This window comes from Larus michahellis, chromosome 3 (genome assembly GCF_964199755.1).
Source record: "Larus michahellis chromosome 3, bLarMic1.1, whole genome shotgun sequence".
NCBI lineage: Eukaryota > Metazoa > Chordata > Aves > Charadriiformes > Laridae > Larus > Larus michahellis.
This window is the reverse complement of record NC_133898.1, coordinates 99195714-99209197: the sequence shown is the minus strand read 5'-3', so window position 1 is coordinate 99209197 and position 13484 is coordinate 99195714. Positions and strand designations below refer to the sequence as shown.

Here is a 13484-nt window from a genome sequence, read left to right as displayed (position 1 = left end):
AAAAAGAGAATTTGGAGCAGAAGACAACTGTTTAATAACCAGGAAGAAATAGGTGAACTGTTTCTGATAAATTAAATTTGTTTTCCATATGCTTGGGAATAGAAAGCCTTTTTTTTAAAAAAAAAAACAAAAACAAAAACAAAAAGAAACAAAAAAAAACCAAACACTTCTCTGCTTTTTCTCCTCCAGCATTGAAGCATGGATCAAGGCAGTGCATTTCTTCCCAACTTTTCTTATTTCATTATTAAACAAGATTAATTCAAATGAAACACCTTAAAAGAGTTCACATTTCAGTCTTCAAGCTGAATCAGACTTTGCCTCTTTATTGCAGTTATAACCTTTATTTGCCTATGAACATCTACAGTGTCCTTTCCCTCACAAACACATTTTTCCCCCCTCTCATTCTTCCTGTTACTAGTCATCTGTGCCACAGAACAATTTACTTGGCAAATACACAGATTTCTTCTGCGTTTAACTGTTTGGAAGTTTTCCAATTAATAAATTTTACTTCAGTTTTGGTCATAGGTTCCATATTAATTAAATTGAATGATATCACAATAAAAAGCAAGAGAAGTATGACTTCTTCATCGTAATAAATACAGAGTACAGTTGAATGAAGAATAGAGCTATGCCTTTGGTTAATCTGGAGCGTTATGATATGTAGTATATCTTTATGCATTCTGGTAAAACAATTAATAGTTCTCACGAAATATAACACTGCTTTTGAAGAAGAGGCTAAACTACTATTAGCTTGCTAAAAACAAGAGCAGGTTTTCCTCTTAATTTTTTTTCTTTTTTTACCTTATAACCTTGTTTTCCTGGTTCACCAGATTCTCCTTTTGAACCTTTCTGTCCCTAAAATAAATGTAAAAACCAAAATAAATAAATAAATAAATATTACTAAAGTGCCTCTGTAAGGAATGCTCAAACAAACAGATTCTCTTACCTTCATTCCCATTAAGCCAGCATGTCCTGGGCGGCCAGGTGGACAAGCATTGGGACACTGGAGAAGCATCCACATAATTAGGACCACATAGGTTGAATAAAGTTATCTGAGACTATTTAAAAAAAAAAAAAAAAAACATGGACAACTATCTTACCAACGGGTCACCATCTTGCAGGCCAATTGTTCCCTAAATTAAATGAAATTAATCAAAGTCAGTAAAAGAGAAACAACCAGACCTGACTCATTAGACACTATAGTCATTAAACAAAACAGAAAATACTACTATCTAAAGAGGGAATCAGAAGTATAATCAACCAAAGAATCTCTGACGTGAAAAGCACCTAAACTGTAGGATCTTATTGTAGGATTGCAGGTGCCTACAAAATCCTGTCCTCTAACTTAGATCAACTTTTCTGAAAAACGAAGTATTTCTTTTGGTTTTTATGCTACCTAAAACATGTTTTCTATTAAATACAGAGCAAATATATCCAAACCTCATGAATTTCCAACAAAACCCAAGACAATTTCTGTAATAAGGATAATTTTTTACTTTTCCAATTTACTACCATTCAGCAAAAGGTAGTAGATCTCGGTTTAGATCTTTACTGAGAAAATAATCTTCCCACCACACACGTATTGGTAGAGGAGCAAGATGTCTGGCAGTTAATGGAATTGCAATAAACTAGAGATCAGTGTACAATGACATGGACTCAGTGGGGGGAAGACCATTCCTCATATTAAATCAAATACTTGATGGAAGTTAATGGGCGGCTTATGAGGCACAACAGGGAAAAATACGATTTCACAGCAGCAGCTGGATTCTTTAAAGCCCAGCGGGAGGGAGCACGCTGTTTCAGAGAGCAACAAAGGGGAGTTTAAGGAATGAGCTGGTCTCCTTTTATACAGAAGGATTGAAAAAACGCTGAGAGTATGTTTGGGTCCATAATGTCATCAACTGGAGTGGGATTGTGGCACTTCAGAAATCTAAAAAGGACAAAACTGGCAAGGAATAGAAGCAGCATACGACATTGTTGAGAATTCGTTTTTACTTGTTTCCTAAATACTCTTCTCTACTTTACCGTTCCCATCTTTTACAATGCCTCTGCCAATTTTCTGGCAACTTTCATGAAAACAAGAAACATGGCATAAATAAAGCATATGGATTTAGGGTCTGTCCAGCAAAGGAACAGTACAGCTTTTAAAAAGAGGTTAGTATGACACACGTTTCCCAGCAGTTTGCATTTCACAGCACCCAGCCTCTGATGTGTCTGCCAAGCCCACCGTTTCCTCTCTCTGGGTAGGTAAAATAGCCACAAGACAAAGGCATAACGCGCATCCCTCCTCCCAAGAGCCTCAAATAAGATAACCGTTCCCCAGGAGAGGCAAAGCACTGGTGTAAAGCTCTCTTCTACCCCCTGCAAGTAGCAGGCCTGGTTGCAAGAAAGACATTAGAACTTAACCCAGTTGGGAGCACGCATTTCTGTCTCATGAGCCAAATATTAAATTTTTGTCCTCCTAGAGAAAGGCATACCTCTGATGAAGTACTACCGGTGAGGCCCAACAGAGACTATAGTTACAGTAATACTAAAATGCACAGGGAAGTTTTAAACACCTGTAAAAGTTACAGTTTCAGACCATTTGCAGAAATGGGAAGATGTCATGACAGAAGTTACACAGTTTGCATTTCAAACTAGCTTTTATAACCATAAAGACTAGAAACTTGCTTTCTAAATGAAAGATCAAATGTTGATATGATTAAATGAGTTGTATCTCAGGCTTTGAATGCAAACCTTTAGACATTATGAATTAATATAGCCTGCTGACATCCAGCAGTCGGTATTCAGTTGAAGGACTCAGCTGTAAGACTTGAGAGTTTTGTTCAAGCAGCAACAATACATAATTCAGACATTAGCCCATATTAAAGGCAATCACTTACCCGAGGACCCGGTGGTCCTGGTGGCCCTGGTGGCCCTCTTTTTCCTGGATCTCCCTAAAAAAAGGTAAAGTAATTTCGTTGATTCATAGTAATAACGAAAAACAGCAGTTACATATGATATCACCCAACAACAGTGAGAAATGAAGTAGCTACAGAAGGACAGGCTAGGTAGCTAATTAAAACCTAAGCCCACAACATGGCTCCCATAGTAGAATGGGAAAACCGATTTTTTAGTAGAATGGGAACGATGTTGTTGAATAGGAGTCACAAAAAACAAAATAATTTTCAGATGCTTTAGAAAGCTGAAACATCTGACTACAGGATCCTCTATGCACTCCTCTGTCTTATAACTGTTAAAGTTCTCAATTAGAAGAATCATAATAACTGGCAAAAATGCCCAAAGCACAGAGAGGAAAAAATCCCCTTTATCAGAGCCCAAGATGAATTTACAGAGTCAGAATCTTCTCCTGTTTATGAAGTTTTGATGCCCAGTGCTTTCAGAAGTAAAGACAACACAGGACCTCTGCAAATTATTTTTTGAATGCTTTTAAGTAAAATAAATCTAATATTCTGACAGGGACAGCCTTTAACTTAATATTGTCATTTCAATATTATGTTTGATATGTTATTAAATCAAAAATGAAATTAACAAGATGAATACAGAAAAATTATTCACTAATTCTCACAATGCATGAGTTATAGAGCCATAGGTTTAAAAACACTAAAAAGGAATATTTGTCTTCCGTACAGGGTATAATTACATTGTAGGACTCATGATCACAGTGTGTCGTGGAGGCCCATGATATATATGTATCCAAAAAGGGACTGATTGCGTTAATGGAGGATAAGCTTATATGTAGCTTTTGAAAACGGCAGCACAGATGCAGTTTCTGATTCAGGCAGTCTCTGAACTGCCAACTGCCAGAACGTGGCACAGTGTGACAGAAAAATGCCATTTTACAAATAGCCTGTACACTTCCCTAGGTATCCATTATTGCCATTGCTACAGACAAGACAGTGAGCTAGATGGATCTTCCTCTGAAATAAATTGGCAGTTTTTAATATTCTTTTTTATATTCATTAATATGACTGAGTGCAACACACGGGGAGAGGTGCGCATTAAAAAGGAGGCTTCATTAAAGAAAATTTTAATGCTATTTCAGATTTCAAGTAAAAAATTAACAATTGGTTTCAATTTGCATGCCAGTGGTAAAGCATGAAGTCAAAATATGATGGTGTGCTGAAACTGAGTGCACAGTTTAGCATTAAGGTCAGTAGATGGAGTCACATCTAAAATGAGACTAAGAAGAAATACTGAATTGCCTTGTTCACTGATATGCAAACGGCAAACATAAATAGTATGTGGTCATGTACCATAATGTACATGTGAGAAGACAGGAGTAAAGCTAAAGCTCTGCATGTAATGTTAAGTTTTACATTTCCTGTATTTCTGGCAGGTTTGATTTTAGCTTTCCTTGAATAAGAGGAGAAGAAGAGCTTGGGACACTCTATGAAACATTTAGTTCTAACCTAATGGGTGGCCCTGACTTTGTGATATTGTTCCTTATTTCTGACGAGCTTCAAACACAATCTTTCCTCTACCGGTGATTACTGGAAAAAGTGTATTTTCAAGTGCTGTTGTAATCCAAATAGTGTTTAGACGGCACAGTGACTATTCATTTTTTTCCTATAAGCACCTTCTAGCAATTGAATAAATCTACATTTTCAGCAAACATGGTAGTACTTACAGGTGGACCAGCACGACCTACTTCCCCAGGAAGTCCTGCTGCACCAGCTGGACCCTGTAACAACCAAGTTAAATAGTATTTAGACCATACAATACCTCTATAACAAGCATTCAAGGAGTGAGAACATGTAATTCTCTCTAACAAAAAACTATGCCTTCAGAAACCAGTATTTTTGCCCTACATAGCATAGACCTAAGCAACCCCAGTAGCAGCTGAAGAAAGCATACATAATAGACGTAAAATGTCAGGATTAAAACAGTCTCTTTTTTCACTGAATTACTTTTTATTACAGTATAACAGCTTTATTGAATATTTAAATGGATCCATTAAACTGTATATTTATGAATTGTAAAAATTATACTTACAGGTGGTCCAAGAAGTCCCTTGCCCTGTGAAATATGAAAAAGGTCAGAAATGTGGGGAGGGTTCCACACCTAGTCAAGCTGTTTGCCAAGAACAGAATATTTAGGATTAAAAGGTACCAAAAAAAATGATGTTTGATTCTGCAAAATCATTTTGAAAACTTGTTTCACTAATGTCAAATATCAGTTGTATTACTAGATAATCAATATCAGGAGAAAAATTAAACTATTGATTAAGTTGCCTTGCAGTAGCATTTATTTACACATATTTATAAATATATATACTTCCACAAAAGAATGAAGACATTGAAGTCTTTGGGTTTAGCTAATTATCAAGTACCATGACAAACACATCTATGCTATAATAATTTCCTTCTAACAGTGCATTTAAATTGATAATAAAAGAGGGTTTTTTTAAAAGTTGGGGTTTTTTTTGCTAGCGCTTCCCCGAGGTCTATGTCCATTAAACTAGCACTTTTTGGTAATCAGAAAGAGCACAAAACTGCTTCTGTTTACATTTTCCATCGGTATTGCTCTGAATCATTTTAATGAGAAGTGTCCAAGATACAAATTTGTTTCTGCCTATTTGGACAATACACTCCCTCTAAGAAAACAGATCCCCCTCAGTCTTGCATTACTAAAGCAAATGGATAATTTTATGGAGAACAGCGTCAATGGTGTGTATAACGCTGGCATATAAAATCACAAACATACTCAAATCTTCAGGAGATTTGATGTAATAAAGTGCCTGGGCCGAGTGGAGCTTAAAAGCCACAGAATACCATACCAGGACCGTATCGGCAAGGTTGTCTTTAAAAAACTTGGTATAACACAGGGAAAATGTCAAGCATTTATCAGAGTCATTCCATTTTAACCATTTAATATGCAGTAGAAAGTAAACTTTCATCTTGCATAACCTACATAATTTCTCTGGTATTACTTAACACTTCTTTGCTGCAATTCATTGTATTATAAATGTCTATATTTGACTATACAAATCAAACTTTCACTGCATCGCATATATGATATTAAAATATCATCTGCCTCTGAAAGAAAGAAACTTGTATGTTCCCACTGGAGTATCCCCTTCCTAGTCCACCTCTAAGTGGCCAGGAAAGTCAGTGATATGATACCAAAAGAAGCAGCTACAGTTAACTGTGTCCAGCCCACACACAGGCCTAGGAGAAGCCAGTCCCCAACTTTGCCCGTTCCATTGCCCATTCCTCACCCTCCTAAGCAGGACTCCCAGAAGCAGGGGCTGTCCCCCAGCAACCCATGCCTCCCCCTTACCCAGCTACTCCATCCTCCTGGCCACGAACTCCCTGCAAGTAGACCAAGTTGTGGAGTTGAGAGCTCCAGGGCAATCAGCCAGGAAGAACCTACGCAGAGCAGTTAATGATCCCAACCAGCTGCCCGTGTTCCTGCCTCTGCTTGTGTCCTAAAGAGGAAGCTTCTACCAGGCAGCCTGGGACTGTGGCCTTACATCCCGAGATGCCTGCTGCCTGCTTTGGAGGTGCTTATCTGCTCCATGGAGCACAAGGAGTGCATGGGCAATGTAATCAACTGGTTCAGGGGCACTCACCCTGTAGATCTGGTAAGTACCTTCACATGATCAACACAGATCCGCCTCCATCCACCACGAAGAGTCACATACCAGTATTTGTATATGCACCCTGTGCCGGAAGCTGTGCTTTAGCAGACCTTAAAATATTAATTTCTCTATCACTAAATAGACACAATCCTACCCATGTGCCAGATCTGTAAAACACTAGTAATATCAACTAATAGAAAGAGGGAACGAAACTAAAAGAGAACAGAGTGAAGGGTGCAAAGCACGTACTGAATGTAGCAGCCGCAGGTCCATTTACCAGGGCCAGATCAGAGATATCACCAATATTTGGTGGTAAATTACCCAAATTAATTTTGTAAATCTGTCATTTGAGAGACTATCCACAAAAGAGACGAGACAAAGAGAACAAATTAAAACTAAATGATGAAGCAGGAAAAAAATAGAGGAAAGGGGGAGTAGAGAAGATAACTGAAGATTGCCAGGATACATTCTGGGGAACAAAGGGTGACAGAAGCAGAAAAGCAAATGCTGTATATAAAACTTCAGATACTTAATATGCTTTCTTTCAGTTACCCTGAATTCCTAACTCAGCCAATAAATTCCACTGGATGAGCTTGAAAAACAGTGATAATAATTTACAACTAAATAATGTTGTAGCCAAGACTTCTGACTTTCTGTTTTCACCGAGCATGTTAACAACTTAAGCAAGTGGTTTTGTGAGAATTAAGTCTTTGGATAACCATCCAGAGACTACTCCACTTGCAAAAGGCCACTGCGTGAATTCAAAGCAGTGCATAATTACACCTAAATACTCAAATAATCATGTACCTATTATGCAGACTCATAAGTGTGCTCACTGTGTTTCTAATAAACAAGGTCTCATGGATCAAACCAAAGACCCGCAAAGGTTAAACAGCCCCCTTATGTCACACTTGTAGTAAGAGCTTCTCAAAAAGTCTCTGAACCTGAGAATTAGAACCATCACACTCCAGCTCTACCACTTCTACTCTTTTTTCCTTTTTTTTTTTTTTAATTAGGTTTAAACTCTAAATTTAATCTCACTAAAGGTGAGATGACCGGTGTTGGCCATTTTGAGAAACTTTCATTAACTGCTCTATTTCTTCAGCAGCTTAAAGCCATTCATCAAAAGGAAAGCCTGTATAAATGGAATTTTGCCAAGAAATTTATTTTGAGCATTAATCTTTCCACATGGATTCAGTATGTATGGGTTAACAACCATGGAGCTACAAAATCAAACACTAGGCTTCTTCCTAAAATGTGAGGTCTAAGGATTAACCTGAACCTTAATAATTACAAAGGTAATGACAGGAGGTGACTAAGTATATCCATCTTTTCTTTACCTTTAAATAACTAAGAATTCTCATTTCCTCATTATAAATATTCCTGCAGATTCACCTTTAAATACAAAGGCAGAACAACTCCAAAGGCAATTCTTACTGAGGTTCATCGAAGCATTATCACCTTAAGACTGAAAATCTCAGAGCAAACAAACAAACAAACAAACAAAAAAAATCACTAAACTTTGAACAATGGTCCAAAATCTCATCAGATTTATTGCTTTTACAGTATCAAAATATGGTCACAAAAGACCTGAACCAGTTAAGTGCTGCTCTGAGTGGAATCAGCATTCTACTTTGACAAATTGGTCCAGTTTGCAGCTTTCCCATAGTAACATCTCCACTTCTAAATTGAGATTAACCCTCTTTATGTATATTTTATATACCCACTTTTTCTGAAGGCTCTTAAATTATTCATTCTCACATTAGTCTGTTAATGGTGAGGTAAAATCATGCATATTTTCCTCGGGTCAGCTTTTATTTCAGTTGACAGGCTAAAATACTACAGTATTTTAACCTAGTATTTCAGTAATTCAGCTTTAATTCCCCATTTTATTCTTCTGCCATAGTAGTTCATTTCATATACACATTTTTCCATATCATCCAGGTAACATATCTGACAGGAGTTAAGCTGTCTCTTGATTTCAGCTACACATTTTAAAATGCATATGGCCCAGAAATTATATTCCCATCTACTTGACAGCAAAAATTTAAAATAAACAAACAAACAAACTCACTCAGCCCCCTGGCAGAAAAACACAGGGCTGTCCATCTGCCTAGAAGCTCTCTCAGTTCTGCTATTTTCTGTGACTAAATTTAGCTCATATACTGAGTCTACAGATTGACCAGCCATTAGAAAAGTATTACCTATTTTCCAGATTGTTAGGTAAGAAACAGCACCCATGAAAATTAAGTGCAAATACCTACATAGAATGATTCATCTTAAGTTTGAACATGCCTATAATGTAACATCTTGAAGAGTAATGTTATAATTTCCTCTCTGGACAAACATCAAAATTATAGTTTAATATAAATTTAATGAAAGTTAATGGGACAGGGTCAAAAATACAAAGATACAGTCAAAGATACAGAATTTCACCTCAGGGAGTGTTATATCAGAATACAATGCCTCTTTTATTTGATTCCATTAATTTCTCCAAAAATAATCTAATTTGCAATTAAATTTTCATTATGTGCAGCCCTATCATGCCAGCCATCTTGCTGAATTACTTATTTTCCTTGAGGCTTTTCCTGGATTCCTATATAATCTAAGTTTCTACATTCCAACCATCATTCACTTCTTCAACCCTGAAAAATTCCTAAAATTCACAATTCTTTTCAGCCCCCAAAGATGGATGTTAAATCCAGCTGCATGCCAACCGGAACAGTAATCTTTGCATATCCTTTCCTCATATTTTTTTGTTTTCATATGGAACAGCACAGGAAGTCCCATCCAGCATTTACACTTCAGTTATCCTATCTAGACACACGGCAAGGAGCTGAAACAGGAATAACTGTCACAGGAATAACAGGAATAATTTATGCAAATAAAACATGGACTTTCCTGTCTCTACAGCATTTTCACAAAGAGATGGAAAATAATGATATGCATCCAAAACTTGTGACCACATCACACATGCTCCTTTCCTTTCTACAGCCTACAAGCCAAACATATCCTTTCAGTAATATCTGCACACCTTGATATAAAGACAAAAAGGTTCCTTAATGTACTACTTTAATATCTTATGAGTTCTTTGAAACCTCAGAAATAGTTTCTGGCTTTTCTTCACGACATTTAATGGTAAGGATCCTTCACAGTGGTACTGAAGGTCTAAAAAGCCGCTTCATATACTAAATGTATTACTTACTGGAAGTCCATGAGCACCTGGCAGTCCTGGCTCACCCTTTAAAAGATAAAAAGTGAGTGTTTCAAGAGGCATTAGGGTAAAGTTTTGTAAACAACATACAGGATGATGCTCTCACCTTTTGGAAGGTATCATTTAGTGGACATATTCTGCAAGTATTATTCACTTCATTAATGCTATGCTGGTTTCAGTGAGACTTGATAGAAAGGAAAGTCTTTCTCAATATTAAAAAGATACAGCCTCAAGCCTTCTTTCCCCCCCAAAAAAATAATTGAAACTTGCTGGTTATTCTCACTTCTGAAGTATATTTCATTTGTCTGATTGCCGATGAAGTCAGGTTTCACTGTTCTGGTTCCCACTGCGTATTACTATGAGATAATTATGGTACAACAAGATGACTGAAGATGCTCAACCTTAATGTCACCAATGTAACGCCACCGTTCCTTACTGCTGGCTGGGGGAGTGGAATTGGCTTTGTACCATGTGAAAAAGGCCCAATGGGTCTGTATGCTATAGATGTTTTAATACTGTAAGAAAGGCTGCAGCATATCATTAATCCTGCTTTAAAAAAAAAATAATAATTTAATGCATAATTTTGTTCTTACCTTCTGCCCTTTTGGTCCTGTGGCTCCACGTGAGCCATCAGGTCCTGTGAATCCCTTTGGAAGCAATGTATACAATGTTAATGCAAAGGTTATGTTGTCTTCTTAACCACAAAATAAAACATTCTGAAACATAGAATAACGAAGTTATTAAATGACATAAGCTACTGCAGAAGAATTACAACTCAAACACCTATTTACATGTACAGATAGAACTACACAAGTCCAAAGTACTAGCTTCTGATGACAAACACCAGTGCTTGTGATATGCCTTTCAAAAATTATTTAGTAAAATCACAATTAAACTAAACACGTGATCTCACATGACCTTATTTCCTCTCAATGGGACACTGATGAATTTAGTTCATGACTCAGGTTAAAAACAAGAACTGTCAGTATTTTCCATGTCAAATAAATTATTCATTGACAAAAACAAACAAAAAAAATTCAACAAAGCTGCCAGGCTGGATTTGAGGTTAGTCTTTGAACCACACTTGCTTATCTGGCTAAAATTAAAAAGCAATCATTATATTATAACTATGAATTCATTTGGAGATTTTTTGTTTTCCTTTGCTTCCAAAATTTTAACCAGTTTATTTGGCTTGGAAATTTCCAGATATCCATAAGAAACACCTTGCTTTTACATTTGTCACTTTTCTTTTTCAGTCCACTTCCAGCAATTCAGTGTTCACCAAAGGGATCTTGTCTCTGATAATTTGCTTTCAAAAGCTTACACGATCATTACAGGCAATTACTGTACAGTATCTTTACTCAGTCTATTAAACATGACATTGAAATTGCCTGTGAAAGAAAAACGAGATTTAAAAAGTCAGAACTGTCTCACCAATTAAACATGGAAGAAGGTGTTATAAATCTAAAATCCCAATTAAAAGCTGAGCGCACAGTGGGAGGACAATAAGGTCCCATGTTTTGTCTTCAAGTGAAAATAAAAAAGGTTCACCATTTCAGAATGCAGTATTCTAGTATTACGGTGTCACTCATCCACTGAGGGAATATGCAAGTGTGAAGAAATATCAAAAGCTGAGCTGAGTTTAAAATGTTCTGTTTCACCTGTTTGTGTTACCATGAATTCTGGTACGGAAAACATGCCTTAAGCGAAAATTATAAGAGGCAATGGTTTTTAAAGATCTGCTTATGGGGTTTTCACATGTACAAATGGGTTGTGGTCCTGCATTGTTTTCAGGAAAAAACGAAGTGGTACGAGATGCCACTCATGGCAACACCGTTTCCTCTTACAGATTTGAAATTTGAACAGTTTAACTAAAGACTGTTTCAGCTTCGTGTCCACTAAATCTCTTTTCAAAAGCAAATTAAAAATTAACCTCTAACAGCACTGCAATCTTCAATAAATATTAGGCTTTTTCATTTATATAATTTGCAATATTCTCTAATATATGGGTTTGTTGAATATAATCTTTATTTTTGATGCTTTAAACTACAAAAGGATTCTAACACTTACGTAAATTAAACATAAGCTTGCTTACCTCCTGGCATGAGATCTAAGTACTAATGTAACGATCTTGCTGCGTAGCAAGAAATACCTTCAAACACTGCTCTCAAGAGAAATATGAAGTTTTCCAAAAATGTATGAAGGTGTTTTTATTGACAGTAATTTATTCAAGAGATACAACCTAACGGGCCATCAACACCAGGTGATGTTGAAACTTTATTCTTCTGTATTAATTTCCACAGAGGAAGGAAGATACATCAGCAAGTACAGGCTCTGCAGTGGCTGAAGTCTGGGAGGTTGTTGGGGTGTTTTTAAAATCATAGAATAGTTGGGGTTGGAAGAAACCTTTAGAGGTCAAGGACTAGAGTCCAACCTTCCCTGCAATGAACAGTGACATCTTCAACTAGATCAGGTTACTCACAGCCCCATCCAACCTGACCTTGGCTGTTTCCGGGGATGGGGCATCTACCACCTCTCTGGGCCAGTGTTTCACCACCCTCATTGTAAAAAATTTCTTCTTTTTATCTAGTCTAAATCTTCCCTCTTTTAGTTTAAAGCCATTACCCCTTGTCCTATCGCAACAGACCCTGCTAAGTTTGTCCCCATCTCTCCTGTAGGTCCCCATTAGGTACTGGAAGGCTGCTATAAGGTCTCCCCAAAGCCTTCTCTTCTCCAAGCTGAAGAACCCCAACTCTCAGCCTGTCCTCATAGGAGAGGCGTTCCACCCCTCTGAACACCTTTGTGGCCCTCCTCTGGACCCACTAAAACAGGTCCATGTCTTTTCTATGCTGAGGGCTCCAGAGCCGGGCACAGTAATAACTGTGTTTTTAATAACACTTTGGTGTAACATCAGTGTAACACAGGGCTGATCTGACTTTTTGTTCCTTCCTATTTTCTCTGTTTTAGGGAATGAGACCTAAAATTACTAAACACAACCCCTCCACAGACCCCCTTCAGTCAGGAAACATGCCCTGCCAGCCACCCCCCTCCCCATTGCCCTCAGCCACTGTGGGCCCTCCTGCCCAGGCCTGGGCTTGGGTCCCCCCTCTTGCCCTTCCTGCACTGCAGGGTGCTGAGCTGGGGCTGCTTCCACCCTCTGAAGCCAGGGTGGCAGCACCCAACAGCCGTTGCTCTGTTCCTCAGCTGCCACCCCGGCCATCCGCAGCCTGGCTGCACTCCTCCAAGAGAGCATCTTCCAGCCTGGAGAAAAGCGCCACTCCCCCATGTGTGCCACTGGCACTCACTGGCTGCTGCAAGGAAGCCAGAGACCTCAAAAGGAGGTCGTGCTTCTCCAGAAATAGACTAAACCCAAGTATTTTTCATTAAAAAAAAAAAAAAAAAAAAGAGGAAATTCCAGAAAAATCGAGTGTACTCACATCAGCTCCCGGCTCTCCAGGCAGGCCGGGGGATCCTGGTTTGCCTGCATCCCCATCCGGACCCTTCAGGATTTAAATGGACGGTTAAGCATGTTTCAGAGAGGGAAGCAGAAACAAAACTCAAAACCTCTTCTCTCGCAGGGGCGAATGCAAAGTAGCTGAAATCACTTACCGGTGGACCAGGGGGGCCATTCGGACCTCTCTCCCCCTAACAGGATATGTAAAAGAAGGTATTAGTCAGAGCTACAGT

General features: G+C 38.0%; 1 protein-coding gene across 2 annotated transcripts in view; it reads right to left on the bottom strand.

The window, feature by feature from the left end:
• The window catches only part of COL9A1 (collagen type IX alpha 1 chain), a 75180-nt gene that overhangs the window by 40473 nt on the left and 21223 nt on the right, over window positions 1-13484 (bottom strand). For both annotated transcript variants that reach the window (XM_074581455.1, XM_074581456.1), the window contains exons 9-18: window positions 13407-13442; window positions 13235-13297; window positions 10391-10444; window positions 9789-9824; window positions 4996-5019; window positions 4631-4684; window positions 2883-2936; window positions 1101-1133; window positions 947-1003; window positions 802-855 (exon numbers count right to left, since the gene is read on the bottom strand). In XM_074581455.1, the coding sequence (XP_074437556.1) occupies window positions 802-855; window positions 947-1003; window positions 1101-1133; window positions 2883-2936; window positions 4631-4684; window positions 4996-5019; window positions 9789-9824; window positions 10391-10444; window positions 13235-13297; window positions 13407-13442 (465 nt within the window). The remainder of the gene's footprint in view (window positions 1-801; window positions 856-946; window positions 1004-1100; window positions 1134-2882; window positions 2937-4630; window positions 4685-4995; window positions 5020-9788; window positions 9825-10390; window positions 10445-13234; window positions 13298-13406; window positions 13443-13484) is intronic.